This window comes from Pelobates fuscus, chromosome 5 (assembly GCF_036172605.1).
Source record: "Pelobates fuscus isolate aPelFus1 chromosome 5, aPelFus1.pri, whole genome shotgun sequence".
NCBI lineage: Eukaryota > Metazoa > Chordata > Amphibia > Anura > Pelobatidae > Pelobates > Pelobates fuscus.
The window spans coordinates 27,348,406-27,364,953 of record NC_086321.1 but is presented as its reverse complement, the minus strand read 5'-3'; the positions used below and the strand labels follow the sequence as shown (position 1 = coordinate 27,364,953).

At 40.8% G+C, this 16,548-nt stretch overlaps 1 protein-coding gene across 1 annotated transcript in view; it reads right to left on the bottom strand.

Moving 5' to 3' along the window:
* Positions 1-3,209: 3,209 nt before the first annotated feature.
* Positions 3,210-16,548, bottom strand: part of ERAP1 (endoplasmic reticulum aminopeptidase 1) — a 71,086-nt gene continuing 57,747 nt past the window's right edge. The window contains exons 17-20 of the mRNA XM_063453680.1: positions 9,829-9,990; positions 8,855-8,995; positions 8,691-8,772; positions 3,210-6,129 (exon numbers count right to left, since the gene is read on the bottom strand). Coding sequence (XP_063309750.1) covers positions 5,986-6,129; positions 8,691-8,772; positions 8,855-8,995; positions 9,829-9,990 — 529 coding nt within the window. The 3' untranslated portion in view covers positions 3,210-5,985. The remainder of the gene's footprint in view (positions 6,130-8,690; positions 8,773-8,854; positions 8,996-9,828; positions 9,991-16,548) is intronic.

The following is a 16,548-nucleotide window of genomic DNA, read 5'->3' as shown; positions in this document are numbered from 1 at the left end:
GGAAATAAATGTGCAGCTTGTGAGATTCTAAAATGAATCCCAGAGAATTCACACATTCTTTTATGCAAACTCTTTTATGCATGTTTTTCATATTACGTTGGAAAATGACATCATAGAAAAACAGAATAGGAAAGAAAATAAGATATTGGGGAGCCATACTGAGAAAACATAAAGTGGTGGTGGAGGATTACGGAGTATCCAAAAACTAAATGGGAAAAAACCCAAACATTGGTACAGTATGCTAGTGTAAGTGGATAACTACCTAATGAAGTCAGAAAATGACTGATCAAAACACTCTCAATATATGTATTAAAGTTTGGCCTTTAATAAATCCAAGTTAAAAAGTGGGATAGACAAAATACAATAAAAGCCACCAATACGAAATAACACAAACAAAAATAAATAGACCACAAGGGATGATCTACTAAATGTAGAAACAATCTGCCTATGTTCCTATAACACCTATTCCAATGTGGGAGACCATTTAAACAGACATAGTTCTACATAAGCGAAAGTATGGGGGAAATTGCTGCAAATCTTAAAAATTATGAAGTAAAACAAAGTTGTTTTATTTTTTTTATTTAGCATAATTGAAAACTGCACACAACATTTTTTTCAAATTCAAGACTATTAGTCAAAGGAACATGTGCCAAATAATTTCAAAGCAGGAAGCCAGGGACATGAATGAAGAATTTAGAACAAGTTCAGAAGATCAGTAGAGAAACAGATCATATAATGCCAAAGATCTCATGTGACAAAGCTAGGGTCCTTGTTTGCGTATTAGTCATTTATTCAGTGCCACAATGGATTAAGGTGAAATAGATAGTGACATAATCTATAGTGAAGCATAGACTATTTTTTTATTTTATCAAATAAGAAAATACTTAATACGAAGCACAGAACAACTAGCTGCACCTTTCTCCAGGAGAATTGTATTACCACCCAAAAAATAAATCCGCAATAAAAACTTCACCAACGTTTCCATGAATCTAGACTTTTGTCTATTAATTTAAAAGGATTTTAGAATATTATTGGGTTAAATAAATGCTTGTTCTGCTCACTTTTTACATTCAGGGCTCCGATAAATTAAATTTAGAAAAATACCCTTTTCATGTCCCGAGGACTCACTCTTGTGGAGCCTCCCACTCAGGCCCGTGTGGAGCAGGCATATTCTCATGTTCTTGCCAAAGAGAAGCATTGAGGATTAGAAGGGCATGCATTGCAAACGTCGTCCTCCTGAAAACAATGTCATTTCATAATTGTTTATTTTTTTTTTAAAGCACTAAATCCATTGCTTCCCTATGGCTAGCATTATGGCACATTCAATGTCCTCCTGTAATATAACCAAGTCTGCCTCCGTTATAGGAGAAGTAGCACCCTCTAGTGGCTATCAGGAAGATAGACTCTAGAGGATGTGTTTAGCCCTATTATGTAAACTTTGCCATATTTACGAAACTACATTGTTTTACATTGCAGGAATAAAACTATAAGGCAGCAGAACCCAGACCACTTCTTTAAAGGAAAAGTATAGTGCTAGGAATGCAAAGTTGTAATCCTAGCACTATAGTGTCCCCCTCCCTCACACATCGCCTCTATGGCACTGTCACTCACCTGATTCCAGCGCCGATGTCCCTTGGTGCTGGTTCAGACTCCGCCTCAGCTCCTACTGAGCAGAAGGGGGCCTAATGAGCATGCGTGGAGAGCATGGTGATCGCATTGAATCAATGCTTTCCTATGGGTTTTAGCGGATACTGGTTGTCCTCACCAAATGTCGCCTAACCACCAGGAAGTGCCTCTAGTGGCCTAGGGTCTGCTAAACAGCCACTAGAGGTGGAGTTAACCCAGCAGGGTGATTATTGCAGGCTTAAACATATAGGGGCACTGCACCCACACCATTTCAATGAGCTGAAGCGGTCTGGGTGCCTATAGTGTCCCTTTAATACACTAAACATCAGTGAATTGTGAGATTTAGACATAACCAAGCTAACAATTTCTTCCAAATCTGCACCTTTTGTCTAATTTTTTGGCAATTTGGTGGTAATTTTCTAACTAAACAAGGGTTTATTAAGTAAACACAATAACTTATGCCACCAAAGAGACGTTTGGCCACTTGAGGTGGACAGGCAACGTGACCGTGAAAGAGACTGTGTTGGGAGCAAGGATAAGAGAGGTATGAGTGACATCAGGGGAATGGAAAATGGATGGCGTGGCTTAATAAAGCGATGGTTAACAACCAGTCCTTCCCCCTGGAGAGGTTAGTTTTCACCAAAACACCTGGCTATGTCATGTGAACCCCAGCAATTTGCCATCTATGAGTGGCGGTGGATCCGGTGCCCAAACTCAGGAGAGGCGCAGCTGGGTTTTGAGACAAATTCTAAAAAGCTGCTCACACACACAAAGGAGTATACAGTGATAAATACCTGCACACATTTAGTTATAGAAAATGTTAAAAAAGGGGAGAAGAAATAATTGAAAAAATGCTCAAAATCACAAAGTGTGTGTCACTCCAAATCACACAAATAAAATCAACAGAGTATAATAAACAATATAGTGAGCGCAAAAAATGTGGTACATAAACCAAATGTGAATAATAAAACATGCAATATTACCATGTATCTGTATGTCCTAAAAATATAAAACACAAGACATAGTATATAGCCTGTATATAAAGATAAAACAAATGGAGAAGAAAATATCTCACTCACATATTTCTGAGCCTATATAAGTGGCTCAGACTGTAGGCGCCTTAGTAGGAGACCAAATAGCTGGAATGGTGGTATAAAAGGTTCACTGCAAATCTTCCACTTTCCTCCTGGACGTATTTCTCATAAATACCAAACAGGGATGTAGATACAGAAACGAAATCGTTATTCATACAACACAGCTTAAAATCTGGATCTCCAGTAAAGAATATAATGCACAACGCGTTTCGACCAAAGGTCTTTTTCAAAGTGCACTTATATAGGCTCAGAAATATGTGAGTGAGATATTTTCTTCTTCATTTGTTTTATCTTTATATACAGGCTATACTATGTCTTGTGTTTTATATTTTTAGGACATACAGATACATGGTAATATTGCATGTTTTATTATTCACATTTGGTTTATGTACCACATTTTTTTGCTCTCACTATATTGTTTATTATACACATTTAGTTATGCAGCGTCTGCTCTGGCATTGATGCCTTGATTCCTGCGTGTAAAATAATTGCCTCGTTTCCTTTGTATGTGTGGCAGCCGGCTTTACAAGTGGTGGCCCTGGCACTTAACAACTTGGATGTAGGCATACGGGGGCAGAATGAGAGTTACCCCTGCCCGGCCGACAGAAATGACCATGGCTTCTCCGGGGGGATCTGCGAGTGCTACGACTGCAGTGTATGACAAAATATGTGCTTTAAGTGTCTCTGTCGTCAGAACATATCATTACAATCCTCAGTTTAAACACTAATTTAAGGATAGTAAGATTTTCTTCAACAAAAACAATGGTTTTAGATTTGTCACTGTTTCAGGGTGGAGGCCGCCATCTGGGAATTACATCACAACGTTCAAAGTCGGTGAGAGTTCAAAAGAAATAACAGAAACGTTCCCAGCTTTTGGCTGTGCAGAAAAAAAGGCCATTCCAACACAGGCGATGCTTTGTTTCAAAGCAGTGCTGGTAATTTGTTGAATTAATAGAAAAAAAAAAATGAAAAATTGCTGAACAGATTTAAAATGATCAACAGTATTCACAGTTGTGAAAAAAAACAAAAAACCATATGCTGCTGTATAAGTGATTTCTGATAACTGAGCTACTTTAACACTATACAAACCTGAATCAGAAACTAACATTCTATGACCAGTGTATTATCTCTATATATTGCTCTCATTGCCCCTTTATGTTATTGATGAGAATTCTCTGGTATCGACATTCTATGACCAGTGTCCTATCTCTATATATTGCTCTCACTGCCCCTTTATGTTATTGATGAGAATTCTCTGGTATCGACATTCTATGACTATCTCTATGATTATCTCTATATATTGCTCTCACTGCCCCTTTATGTTACTGATGAGAATTCTCTGGTATCGACATTCTATGACCAGTGTCCTATCTCTATATATTGCTCTCACTGCCCCTTTATGTTACTGATGAGAATCCTCTGGTATCGACATTCTATGACATATCTCTTTATATTGCTCTCACTGCCCCTTTATGTTATTGATGAGAATTCTCTGGTATCGACATTCTATGACCAGTGTATTATCTCTATATATTGCTCTCACTGCCCCTTTATGTTACTGATGAGAATTCTCTGGTATCGACATTCTATGACCAGTGTCCTATCTCTATATATTGCTCTCACTGCCCCTTTATGTTACTGATGAGAATCCTCTGGTATCGACATTCGATGACCAGTGTCCTATCTCTATATATGGCTCTCACTGCCCCTTTATGTTATTGATGAGAATTCTCTGGTATCGACATTCTATGACCAGTGTATTATCTCTATACATTGCTCTCACTGCCCCTTTATGTTACTGATGAGAATTCTCTGGTATCAACATTCTATGACCTATCTCTATATATTGCTCTCACTGCCCCTTTATGTTATTGATGAGAATTCTCTGGTATCGACATTCTATGACCAGTGTCCTTTCTCTATATATTGCTCTCACTGCCCCTTTATGTTACTGATGAGAATTCTCTGGTATCGACATTCTATGACCAGTGTCCTTTCTCTATATATTGCTCTCACTGCCCCTTTATGTTATTGATGAGAATTCTCTGGTATCGACATTCTATGAATGACATGCCACCACTGAACATATCACGCAGTCTAACCCACGTGTGCTATTCTCACCACAAACCTTTCATTTCTATTACCGACTAGTGAAGTGTTCTCTATACATACATAACATTAAAGTGTTAATTACTAAACCATTCATTGTCAGGAATTCACTAAGAAATTGCAGATCTTAGATCCATATCGCCAAAATTGGAAACACTCTGTAAGTCGGCTATTTCCAATTCACTTGTATATTCCTAGCAGTTCATAGTTTAGTAAATAGCCCTGATCATATTATTATTTACATCCACACAAAAAATAATAATATTGGTTTTCTAAAAACACCCGTCTCAGACAATTAGCGAACCTATCAAATCACCTGGTTTACATTATGCTAAGCCTGCCACCATATCGCAGTATCACAGTCTACTGCTCTATAGATAGATACATGTATCCATCTTACAAAATTACGCCCTGCCCTTAAACTCCCATTACTCCTGGACGGCAGCCAAGACTATAGAACACATCAGCCCCGATACATACAATAAAAACCAGAGGAAAAATCACCATTGGAGTGATACTAAAAAAAAAACTCCAGTCATTTAAATGTGTATAGCAATTTGGGATAGTGGGCAAGTATCTATTTTCTTTGGTTTTTATTACATTTATCCATCTTCCTACCACACTTTCACCCTATTTATCTATATACCCATCTAACTACCTACCTTATATGGCAGTTTGCCCACGCTATAATTTAACTCAAATTATATCATCAAATCAGAACGGGGAGGGGGGCAGAGGCGTAATAGCCAACATTTTTTTTTATTTCTAATTGACAGCTCTTCTTTAAATTGCAATGTGCAAATGGAGGATAAAGCGAGATATTCCGAATTTAAAGCAACAATTGATTTGAGTCAAACATCATGTTAAATCATGGCACCAAAAAAAAAACTGTTGCAGAGAATAACGTCTCAATGAGCTTGTTTTACTTGCAGAGCGACAGATAGAGACTTTCAGATTGTAGTATTAAATCCAGACTGATGCGTGCTCCCTCTGCTGGACTTTGGTAAACACTGCAATAAACGCCTCTCCATTAATTCATTCTCCTGAATCATTAATTACTCGTCAATTACTTAACCCTCTAACTGCCAGGCTGACTTGCATCACAAATTGTTAGGTTCAGAAGGGTCTATATCCGTCGCTCAATATTAAGTAGTAATTAACTATTGTCTTCTAACCATCGTTTTATAAGTTCAAAGTTTTTATCCATCCATCTGATATTCTCTTCAATGTTCTCTCTTGCTTGCTGGACACAGCGGAGCTGAGAACCCTTTTCGTTCAACTGCTCGAAAAATCCTGCCACCTGCAACAAAATATTCACAATTATTATAAGGGCAAATTTATGTCGTGTTTAGGGGATAATGGACCTATAGGGATAGAGAAACCTAGATGGAACATTCCAATAAGAAACAAATTGAAATTTGTGGAAATAGAAGAAAAAGGAACTGTAAATAATATATAAATAATCCATAATCTGTAAAAGGAGAATCTGGTCAACATTGCTCTTTTTCCTTAAGGTGAAAACAATCCCTTTCCAAGATGTCCCACTGTATCACAAGTAGTGAGGGTTATTCGTGAATTGGGAAAATAACTGCAAACTTTAACTCAAAATATCCAATTAAAATATTCCAACTTGGCTACTTTCCCAGCTTGGTTATTTTGGGCGAATTCCAATACAATTCAAGGTTTAGTGAATATCCCTGATTTAGTTTGAGAAAAACAAACAAAAAAAACATAACGTAAGGACATAATTAAACTTCTACAGACTACCGGGGTTGTTCTTTAGAGTTGTGGGAATTTGATGAGAAATACAAATTTTAGGGAAAATTTAGGCAAATCAGAAGAATTGTCTGCTAAATTCTTCATAATACTTTTATTAGGGCATAATCTCAATTTATTTGTCCACGACACATAGTAGATATCAGCGTGATAGGTGCAGAGATGGAGAGTGATCTAACATTATCAATAGACTGGGTGATGGGTGCAGAGATGGGGAGCAGTCTAACATTATCAATAGACTGGGTGATGGGTGCAGAGATGGGGAGCAGTCTAACATTATCAATATACTGGGTGATGGGTGCAGAGATGGAGAGTGATCTAACATTATCAATAGACTGGGTGATGGGTGCAGAGATGGGGAGCGGTCTAACATTATCAATAGACTGGGTGATGGGTGCAGAGATGGGGAGCAGTCTAACATTATCAATAGACTGGGTGATGGGTGCAGAGATGGAGAGCGATCTAACATTATCAATAGACTGGGTGATGGGTGCAGAGATGGAGAGTGATCTAACATAATCAATAGACTGGGTGATGGGTGCAGAGATGGGGAGCAGTCTAACATTATCAATAGACTGGGTGATAGGTGCAGAGATGGGGAGCAGTCTAACATTATCAATATACTGGGTGATGGGTGCAGAGATGGAGAGCGATCTAACATTATCAATAGACTGGGTGATGGGTGCAGAGATGGGGAGCAGTCTAACATTATCAATAGACTGGGTGATGGGTGCAGAGATGGGGAGCAGTCTAACATTATCAATAGACTGGGTGATGGGTGCAGAGATGGGGAGCAGTCTAACATTATCAATAGACTGGCTGATGGGTGCAGAGATGGAGAGTGATCTAACATTATCAATATACTGGGTGATGGGTGCAGAGATGGAGAGTGATCTAACATTATCAATAGACTGGGTGATGGGTGCAGAGATGGGGAGCAGTCTAACATTATCAATAGACTGGGTGATGGGTGCAGAGATGGGGAGCAGTCTAACATTATCAATAGACTGGGTGATGGGTGCAGAGATGGGGAGCAGTCTAACATTATCAATAGACTGGGTTACGGGTGCAGAGATGGAGAGCAGTCTAACATTATCAATAGACTGGGTTACGGGTGCAGAGATGGAGAGCAGTCTAACATTATGAGTAGACTGGGTGATGAGGATACTGCACTCATCAGTCTTGGCTAAAAATAGTCTTCCTTAACCCACAGTCTGGACTGCTACGGCAGATAAACTCTACACACATAAAGCACTTCAGTGATGTAATTTTTTATAACAATTTAGAAAAGAGCAGAGTTCAATAGAAATCGGAACTTTGATAACCAGGGGCAAAAACTCCTCCCCAGCTGCCACTCAGACAATAAGGGAGCTCCATAGAACTAACACATGTAGCAGACACACTAGGTTAGAGTGCACCTGCCTTCCCTCCTCTCAGTGAGATGTACTTCAGATGACCGAGAAGTATCAGAAAGTTGTGATTGAATGCTCATGCACGACTCCAGCACAGAGATCTCTCAATGAAAATCTTCTGATTAGACAATTTTTTTGGCACACGGAAAGAGGGGAGGGCTTGCAACGGGTGCAGAGAACAGATCTGCAGCGTTTGTATGTTGTTTGTATTTACCCCCAAAGAAAACAGGCAGAAAAAAAAATCCTTCGTGTTTACTTTGCTAAATAGTGAAACAAAAAAAGTGTGAAAATAAATGTAATGTTCATTAAATCTTGCAGTAAATGTCTTAATAATAAACATATAAAAAAAAATCCTTTCCTTTTAGGTTTGAGCTGAACAAGTTCCAGGGCAAATCACACACATTGCATTAATAGCCAAGATGTGAAAAGGGGGCTCATTTCTCAGTCTTCCTATAAGATCCTATAAACCACATGAACTAAAGTGCACAGTATCCTTGTTTTACTCAAAACTTAGAATATTTTAATTAATAGAGAGTTGATGTATCACGCACATATTCCATTTCAGCAATGAATACTGTATCTGTATATCACTGGAAGTAACATTCCTCCTTACTGTACAAAGCCATTAAACTGACCCTTTATAAATAACAAAAAGCTAAAAGTAGGCAGGTACCTCTTGAAGCCATTCCTTTGTTGAATATAGTTTTGTGACTCCAACGACCATGTCGCCAACTGTTCGCGATCCCAGCTCAAACCTGAAACAGAAGTAGTTTGGATTATTATAGAGTGGCACTGCATCCATACGACGACAATCCATAGGTAGCCTGCAATGCTTACTTTTGGACAAAACCATCCCAATTGTTCTTCAGAAACTCCCAAGCCAACATGTGACCATGTGGGTTTCTGCTGACGTAGGAAACAATATGTGGAAGGTCTTGAGTTTTTATATGGTGTCCTTTCATACCCTCGTCCATCAACCTGGAAAATATAAAAATCATTATATTAGTGGTAAATAAACAAGCGTGGTGACTGAATATCCAGTTTGTACCCAAGAAGGACAGTAGATGTGTGGGTGATGATGGGTGTTATGACGGGGAGCAGTAAGCAGAATGGAGGAAGTAGTGATCTCAGGACTGGCGAGGAGGAAGTTATTTGGGGTAAATATTTGTTCCAAGCGTTTGTATTCTGTATCCAGAATTTTAACGGATAACTTAGAACAGGTGATAAATGCCAGTTGTCAGTTGACGCATTCCAGATTGAAGCCGCATTCCAGATTGAAGCCGAGGACAGTGGGGACAAGATTTCTGTTAACAGCACTTCGGAGTTTACCGGTTTGAAAATAGTTTACCCCCATAAGGCATGGGTCCTCAAACTCCGCCCCCCCCCCCCCCCCAGATGTTGCTGAACTACAACTCCCATGATTCTTTGAATTACATAGATAGCCAGAGAATCATGGGAGTTGTAGTTCAGCAAAATCTGGGGGGCCGGAGTTTGAGGACCCCTGCCATAAGGTAACATGGCACCCAGGACCACCAGAAACCATAACAATGTCATTAAGCTGCAGTTGTTATGGTGCCTGGAGTGGTCCATTAAAATTCGATAATATCTCGACAGAGGCTCTTTTCTTTTATCTAGTCTTGGGAGAGGCTGCATTAGTGTAGCCCGTAAAATCATGGCGGGCCGAGGGAAGAACCAACCAATACATGCCTATATTGGTAAAATAATGGTTAAAAATGTGAATTTCACAATATCAGAAATATACATAGACATATAGATTTATACCTACAATGATGGAATGTTCTAATACCTACCATTGCAGTTTCTCCTTGTTTGGTGTTAGACTCAAAGCTAATTCAATCAGATGCATTTCACTGTTGGACAGACTTGTTTTGTATTTTTCGAAGAGAAAGTCCCATCCGTCGGGTTTCTGGCCTCCCACAGCATAAACAGCCAAAGCAACATCACGCGGCAGACTAAAAGATAAAATATATACAGAGACTACGAGATGAGAACAAAGCATTTCATAGAGAACTTAATTTACTTGTTTCACAGACTGGAAGATCTGCGGTTTCCAGACTGGGGAGGCCATCTCTCTTTGCACCATTCACAAAATTCTCATATAAATAAAAAATAAAAATGTAAGAAAATGATCAAGACATCTGCTTTACACTAAAAACAGTTTGCTTTACAATAAAAAAGTAAACACTCAAGCTAAATAGATAATTTAACAATATATATATTTTTTTTAAAATAAGAGAGAAAATGATTTTGCTTTTACCTATTTCTGCAAACGAAGTGAGTCTGTCTAATAATAAGTAACTGTAACCAGTAAACTCTCCTGTTGATGACTCTGCAGCCGTTAACTAGTGGGAAATGTTCACTAATAAACTACAGAATTTCACACCTGCCACAGATGTGTGTTACACTAGGACAAAAACCACATTATATGAATAGAATTCACTGTATCGGTACAAACTGTGTACATCTCACACATTGACAAGTTCAGTATTGCAAGCTTCCCAGTCCGTAAACTGGGTGTAGAACTGAACAGTAATGGACAAAACAAACATACGTTTTACCATTTCTCACAGAGGGTGTAGGAAACTGAGTAAGAGTGAAGGTACAAGACCCCGTGCTTGCAGCTGGCTCCTCACTAAACCCCAAGGAAGATGCCCTCCGGGGACAAAAGATAAGAAAAAAGGACGGTGGCTAAAACTGAGTACGAGTGAAGGTACAAGACCCCGTGCTTGCAGCTGGCTCCTCACTAAACCCCAAGGAAGCTGCCCTCCGGGGACAAAAGATAAGAAAAAAGGACGGTGGCTAAAACTGAGTAAGATTGAAGGTACAAGACCCCGTGCTTGCAGCTGGCTCCTCACTAAACCTCATGGAAGCTGCATGATAAGAAAAAAGGACGGTGGCTAAAACAGAATCAATTGCAGTAATTGTGAGTGTGTTTGTGTTTGTCCAATGTGGTTATTCTCTAAAGTAAGTATTGTCAGGAATTTAAAATGAATTTCAAAGTTCAGGCCAAAATAGTTAAACTAGAAACATAGCTGACTTGGATAATATTTCCATCTCAGCTATTATGGCCTTAAATGTGAAACTCACTTTGCATTACCAATAATTCTCACTTGGTGAATTAACGTAGTGTCTAGCAGGGAGTGTATATTTATGGCAATGTGTATCTGTATCCGTGTACCTGCCAGTGTGCAACAGTTTGTGGGTGTCTGTCAGTGCAAATCAGTGTTTTCTGTGTGTGCCTAAGTTTTAAAGCGTTTACAGTTGCAAGAAAAAGTATGTGAACCCTTTGGAATGATATGGATTTCTGCACAAATTGCTCATAAAATGTGATCTGATCATCATCTAAGTCACAACAATAGACAATCACAGTCTGCTTAAACTAATAACACACAAATAATGAAATGTTGCCATGTTTTTATTGAACACACCATGTAAACATTCACAGTGCAGGTGGAAAAAGTATGTGAACACCTAGACTAATGACATCACCAAGAGCTAATTGGAGTGAGATGTCAGCCAACTGGAGTCCAATCAATGAGAGAAGATTGGAGGTGTTGGTTACAGCTGCCCTGCCCTATAAAAAATACACACCAGCTCTGGGTTTGCTTTTCACAAGAAGCATTGCCTGATGTGAATGATGCCTCGCACAAAAGACCTACGATTAAGAATTGTTGACTTGCATAAAGCTGGAAAGGGTTATAAAAGTATCTCCAAAAGCCTTGCTGTTCATCAGTCCACGGTAAGACAAATTGTCTATACATACAAGTTCAGCACTGCTGCTACTCTCCCTAGGAGTGGCCGTCCTGTAAAGATGACTGCAAGAGCACAGCGCAGACTGCTCAATGAGGTGAAGAAGAATCCTAGAGTGTCAGCTAAAGACTTACAAAAGTCACTGGCAAATGCTAACATCCCTGTTAGCGAATCTACAATACGTAAAACACTAAACAAGAATGGATTTCATGGGAGGATACCACAGAGGAAGCCACTGCTGTACAAACAAAACATTGCTGCACGTTTACAGTTTGCACAAGAGCACCTGGATGTTCCACAGCAGTACTGGCAAAATATTCTGTGGACAGATGAAACCAAAGTTGAGTTGTTTGGAAGAAACACACAACACTATGTGTGGCAAAAAAGAGGCACAGCACACCAACATCAAAACTTCATCCCAACTGTAAAGTATGGTAGTGGGGGCATCATGGTTTGGGGCTGTTTTGCTGCGTCAGGGCCTGGACGGATTGCTATCATCGAAGGAAAAATGAATTCCCAAGTTTATCAAGACATTTTGCAGGAGAACTTAAAGCCATCTGTCTACCAGCTGAAGCTCAACAGAAGATGGGTGTTGCAACAGGACAATGACCCAAAGCATAGAAGTAAATCAACAACAGAATGGCTTAAACAGAAGAAAATACGCCTTCTGAAGTGGCCCAGTCAGAGTCCTGACCTCAACCTGATTGAGATGCTGTGGCATGACCTCAAGAAAGCGATTCACACCAGACATCTCAAGAATATTGCTGAACTGAAATAGTTCTGTAAAGAGGAATGGACAAGAATTACTCCTGACCGTTGTGCACGTCTGATCTGCAACTACAGGAAACGTTTGGTTGAAGTTATTGCTGCCAAAGGAGGTTCAACCAGTTATTAAATCCAAGCGTTCACATACTTTTTCCACCTGCACTGTGAATATTTACATGGTGTGTTCAATAAAAACATGGCAACATTTCATTCTTTGTGTGTAATTAGTTTAAGCAGACTGTGATTGTCTATTGTTATGACTTAGATGATGATCAGATCACATTTTATGACCAATTTGTGCAGAAATCCATATCATTCCAAAGGGTTCACATACTTTTTCTTGCAACTGTATCTGTTTGTGTATCAGGTGCAGTGTGAGTATCTGTGTGTGCCTATGTCTTACAGTGTGTATCTGTTTGTGCGCTGGTGCAGTATGTATTTGTCAGCTTTTCTGTGTGTGCCTATGTTTTACAGTGTTTACAATATTGATATAATAGTAGAAATAAAAGGTTTCCAGGCACTCAGTATTCGAACCACAGGCAGGTTTATTGGCCCTTCATAGGGCAGAGCAAGCTTTCGACTTGCTAAGAGGTCGAGAGCTAAAAGCGTGACAAAGATCTTTTAGCAGGTCAGAATATTGCTCTGCCCTTTTGAGCCAATAAAGCTGATTGTGGCTTTAACACTGAGTGCCTGAATTTTTTTTATTTCTACTATTACAGTGTGTGTTTGTCAGTGTTTCTGTGTGTGCCTATGTTTACAATGTGTCTGGTGCAGTGTGTGCCTATGTCTTACAGTGTGTCTGGTGCAGTGTGTGTTTGTCAGTGTTTCTGTGTGTGCCTATGTCTTACAGTGTGCCTGGTGCAGTGTGTGTTTGTCAGTGTTTCTGTGTGTGCCTATGTTTACAGTGTGTCTGGTGCAGTGTGTGTTTGTCAGTGCTTCTGTGTGTGCCTGTGTCTTACAGTGTGTCTGGTGCAGTGTGTGTATGTCAGTGTTTCTGTGTGTGCCTATGTCTTACAGTGTGTCTGGTGCAGTGTGTGTTTGTCAGTGTTTCTGTGTGTGCCTATGTCTTACAGTGTGTCTGGTGCAGTGTGTGTCTGTCAGTGTTTCTGTGTGTGCCTATGTTTACAGTGTGTCTGGTGCAGTGTGTGTTTGTCAGTGCTTCTGTGTGTGCCTGTGTCTTACAGTGTGTCTGGTGCAGTGTGTGTATGTCAGTGTTTCTGTGTGTGCCTATGTCTTACAGTGTGTCTGGTGCAGTGTGTGTTTGTCAGTGTTTCTGTGTGTGCCTATGTCTTACAGTGTGTCTGGTGCAGTGTGTGTTTGTCAGTGTTTCTGTGTGTGCCTATGTCTTACAGTGTGTCTGGTGCAGTGTGTGTCTGTCAGTGTTTCTGTGTGTGCCTATGTTTACAGTGTGTCTGGTGCAGTGTGTGTTTGTCAGTGCTTCTGTGTGTGCCTGTGTCTTACAGTGTGTCTGGTGCAGTGTGTGTATGTCAGTGTTTCTGTGTGTGCCTATGTCTTACAGTGTGTCTGGTGCAGTGTGTGTTTGTCAGTGTTTCTGTGTGTGCCTATGTTTACAGTGTGTCTGGTGCAGTGTGTGTTTGTCAGTGCTTCTGTGTGTGCCTGTGTCTTACAGTGTGTCTGGTGCAGTGTGTGTTTGTCAGTGTTTCTGTGTGTGCCTATGTCTTACAGTGTGTCTGGTGCAGTGTGTGTTTGTCAGTGTTTCTGTGTGTGCCTATGTTTACAGTGTGTCTGGTACAGTGTGTGTTTGTCAGTGCTTCTGTGTGTGCCTATGTCTTACAGTGTGTCTGGTGCAGTGTGTGTTTGTCAGTGTTTCTGTGTGTGCCTATGTTTACAGTGTGTCTGGTGCAGTGTGTGTTTGTCAGTGCTTCTGTGTGTGCCTGTGTCTTACAGTGTGTCTGGTGCAGTGTGTGTTTGTCAGTGTTTCTGTGTGTGCCTATGTTTACAATGTGTCTGGTGCAGTGTGTGCCTATGTCTTACAGTGTGTCTGGTGCAGTGTGTGTTTGTCAGTGTTTCTGTGTGTGCCTATGTCTTACAGTGTGCCTGGTGCAGTGTGTGTTTGTCAGTGTTTCTGTGTGTGCCTATGTTTACAGTGTGTCTGGTGCAGTGTGTGTTTGTCAGTGCTTCTGTGTGTGCCTGTGTCTTACAGTGTGTCTGGTGCAGTGTGTGTATGTCAGTGTTTCTGTGTGTGCCTATGTCTTACAGTGTGTCTGGTGCAGTGTGTGTTTGTCAGTGTTTCTGTGTGTGCCTATGTCTTACAGTGTGTCTGGTGCAGTGTGTGTCTGTCAGTGTTTCTGTGTGTGCCTATGTTTACAGTGTGTCTGGTGCAGTGTGTGTTTGTCAGTGCTTCTGTGTGTGCCTGTGTCTTACAGTGTGTCTGGTGCAGTGTGTGTATGTCAGTGTTTCTGTGTGTGCCTATGTCTTACAGTGTGTCTGGTGCAGTGTGTGTTTGTCAGTGTTTCTGTGTGTGCCTATGTCTTACAGTGTGTCTGGTGCAGTGTGTGTTTGTCAGTGTTTCTGTGTGTGCCTATGTCTTACAGTGTGTCTGGTGCAGTGTGTGTCTGTCAGTGTTTCTGTGTGTGCCTATGTTTACAGTGTGTCTGGTGCAGTGTGTGTTTGTCAGTGCTTCTGTGTGTGCCTGTGTCTTACAGTGTGTCTGGTGCAGTGTGTGTATGTCAGTGTTTCTGTGTGTGCCTATGTCTTACAGTGTGTCTGGTGCAGTGTGTGTTTGTCAGTGTTTCTGTGTGTGCCTATGTTTACAGTGTGTCTGGTGCAGTGTGTGTTTGTCAGTGCTTCTGTGTGTGCCTGTGTCTTACAGTGTGTCTGGTGCAGTGTGTGTTTGTCAGTGTTTCTGTGTGTGCCTATGTCTTACAGTGTGTCTGGTGCAGTGTGTGTTTGTCAGTGTTTCTGTGTGTGCCTATGTTTACAGTGTGTCTGGTACAGTGTGTGTTTGTCAGTGCTTCTGTGTGTGCCTATGTCTTACAGTGTGTCTGGTGCAGTGTGTGTTTGTCAGTGTTTCTGTGTGTGCCTATGTTTACAGTGTGTCTGGTGCAGTGTGTGTTTGTCAGTGCTTCTGTGTGTGCCTGTGTCTTACAGTGTGTCTGGTGCAGTGTGTGTTTGTCAGTGTTTCTGTGTGTGCCTATGTCTTACAGTGTGTCTGGTGCAGTGTGTGTTTGTCAGTGTTTCTGTGTGTGCCTATGTTTACAGTGTGTCTGGTGCAGTGTGTGTTTGTCAGTGCTTCTGTGTGTGCCTGTGTCTTACAGTGTGTCTGGTGCAGTGTGTGTTTGTCAGTGTTTCTGTGTGTGCCTATGTCTTACAGTGTGTCTGGTGCAGTGTGTGTTTGTCAGTGTTTCTGTGTGTGCCTATGTTTACAGTGTGTCTGGTGCAATGTGTGTTTGTCAGTGCTTCTGTGTGTGCCTGTGTCTTACAGTGTGTCTGGTGCAGTGTGTGTATGTCAGTGTTTCTGTGTGTGCCTATGTCTTACAGTGTGTCTGGTGCAGTGTGTGTTTGTCAGTGTTTCTGTGTGTGCCTATGTTTACAGTGTGCCTGGTGCAGTGTGTGTTTGTCAGTGCTTCTGTGTGTGCCTGTGTCTTACAGTGTGTCTGGTGCAGTGTGTGTTTGTCAGTGTTTCTGTGTGTGCCTATGTCTTACAGTGTGTCTGGTGCAGTGTGTGTTTGTCAGTGTTTCTGTGTGTGCCTATGTTTACAGTGTGTCTGGTGCAGTGTGTGTTTGTCAGTGCTTCTGGGTGTGCCTGTGTCTTACAGTGTGTCTGGTGCAGTGTGTGTATGTCAGTGTTTCTGTGTGTGCCTATGTCTTACAGTGTGTCTGGTGCAGTGTGTGTTTGTCAGTGTTTCTGTGTGTGCCTATGTCGTGCAGTGTGTGTTTGTGTGTCTGTCTGGCACCATTTTCTGTAGGTGTCTGGCTTTGTGTATCTGGGTGTGTCTGATAGAGTATATATATTTGTTTCTGTTGGTAGAAAC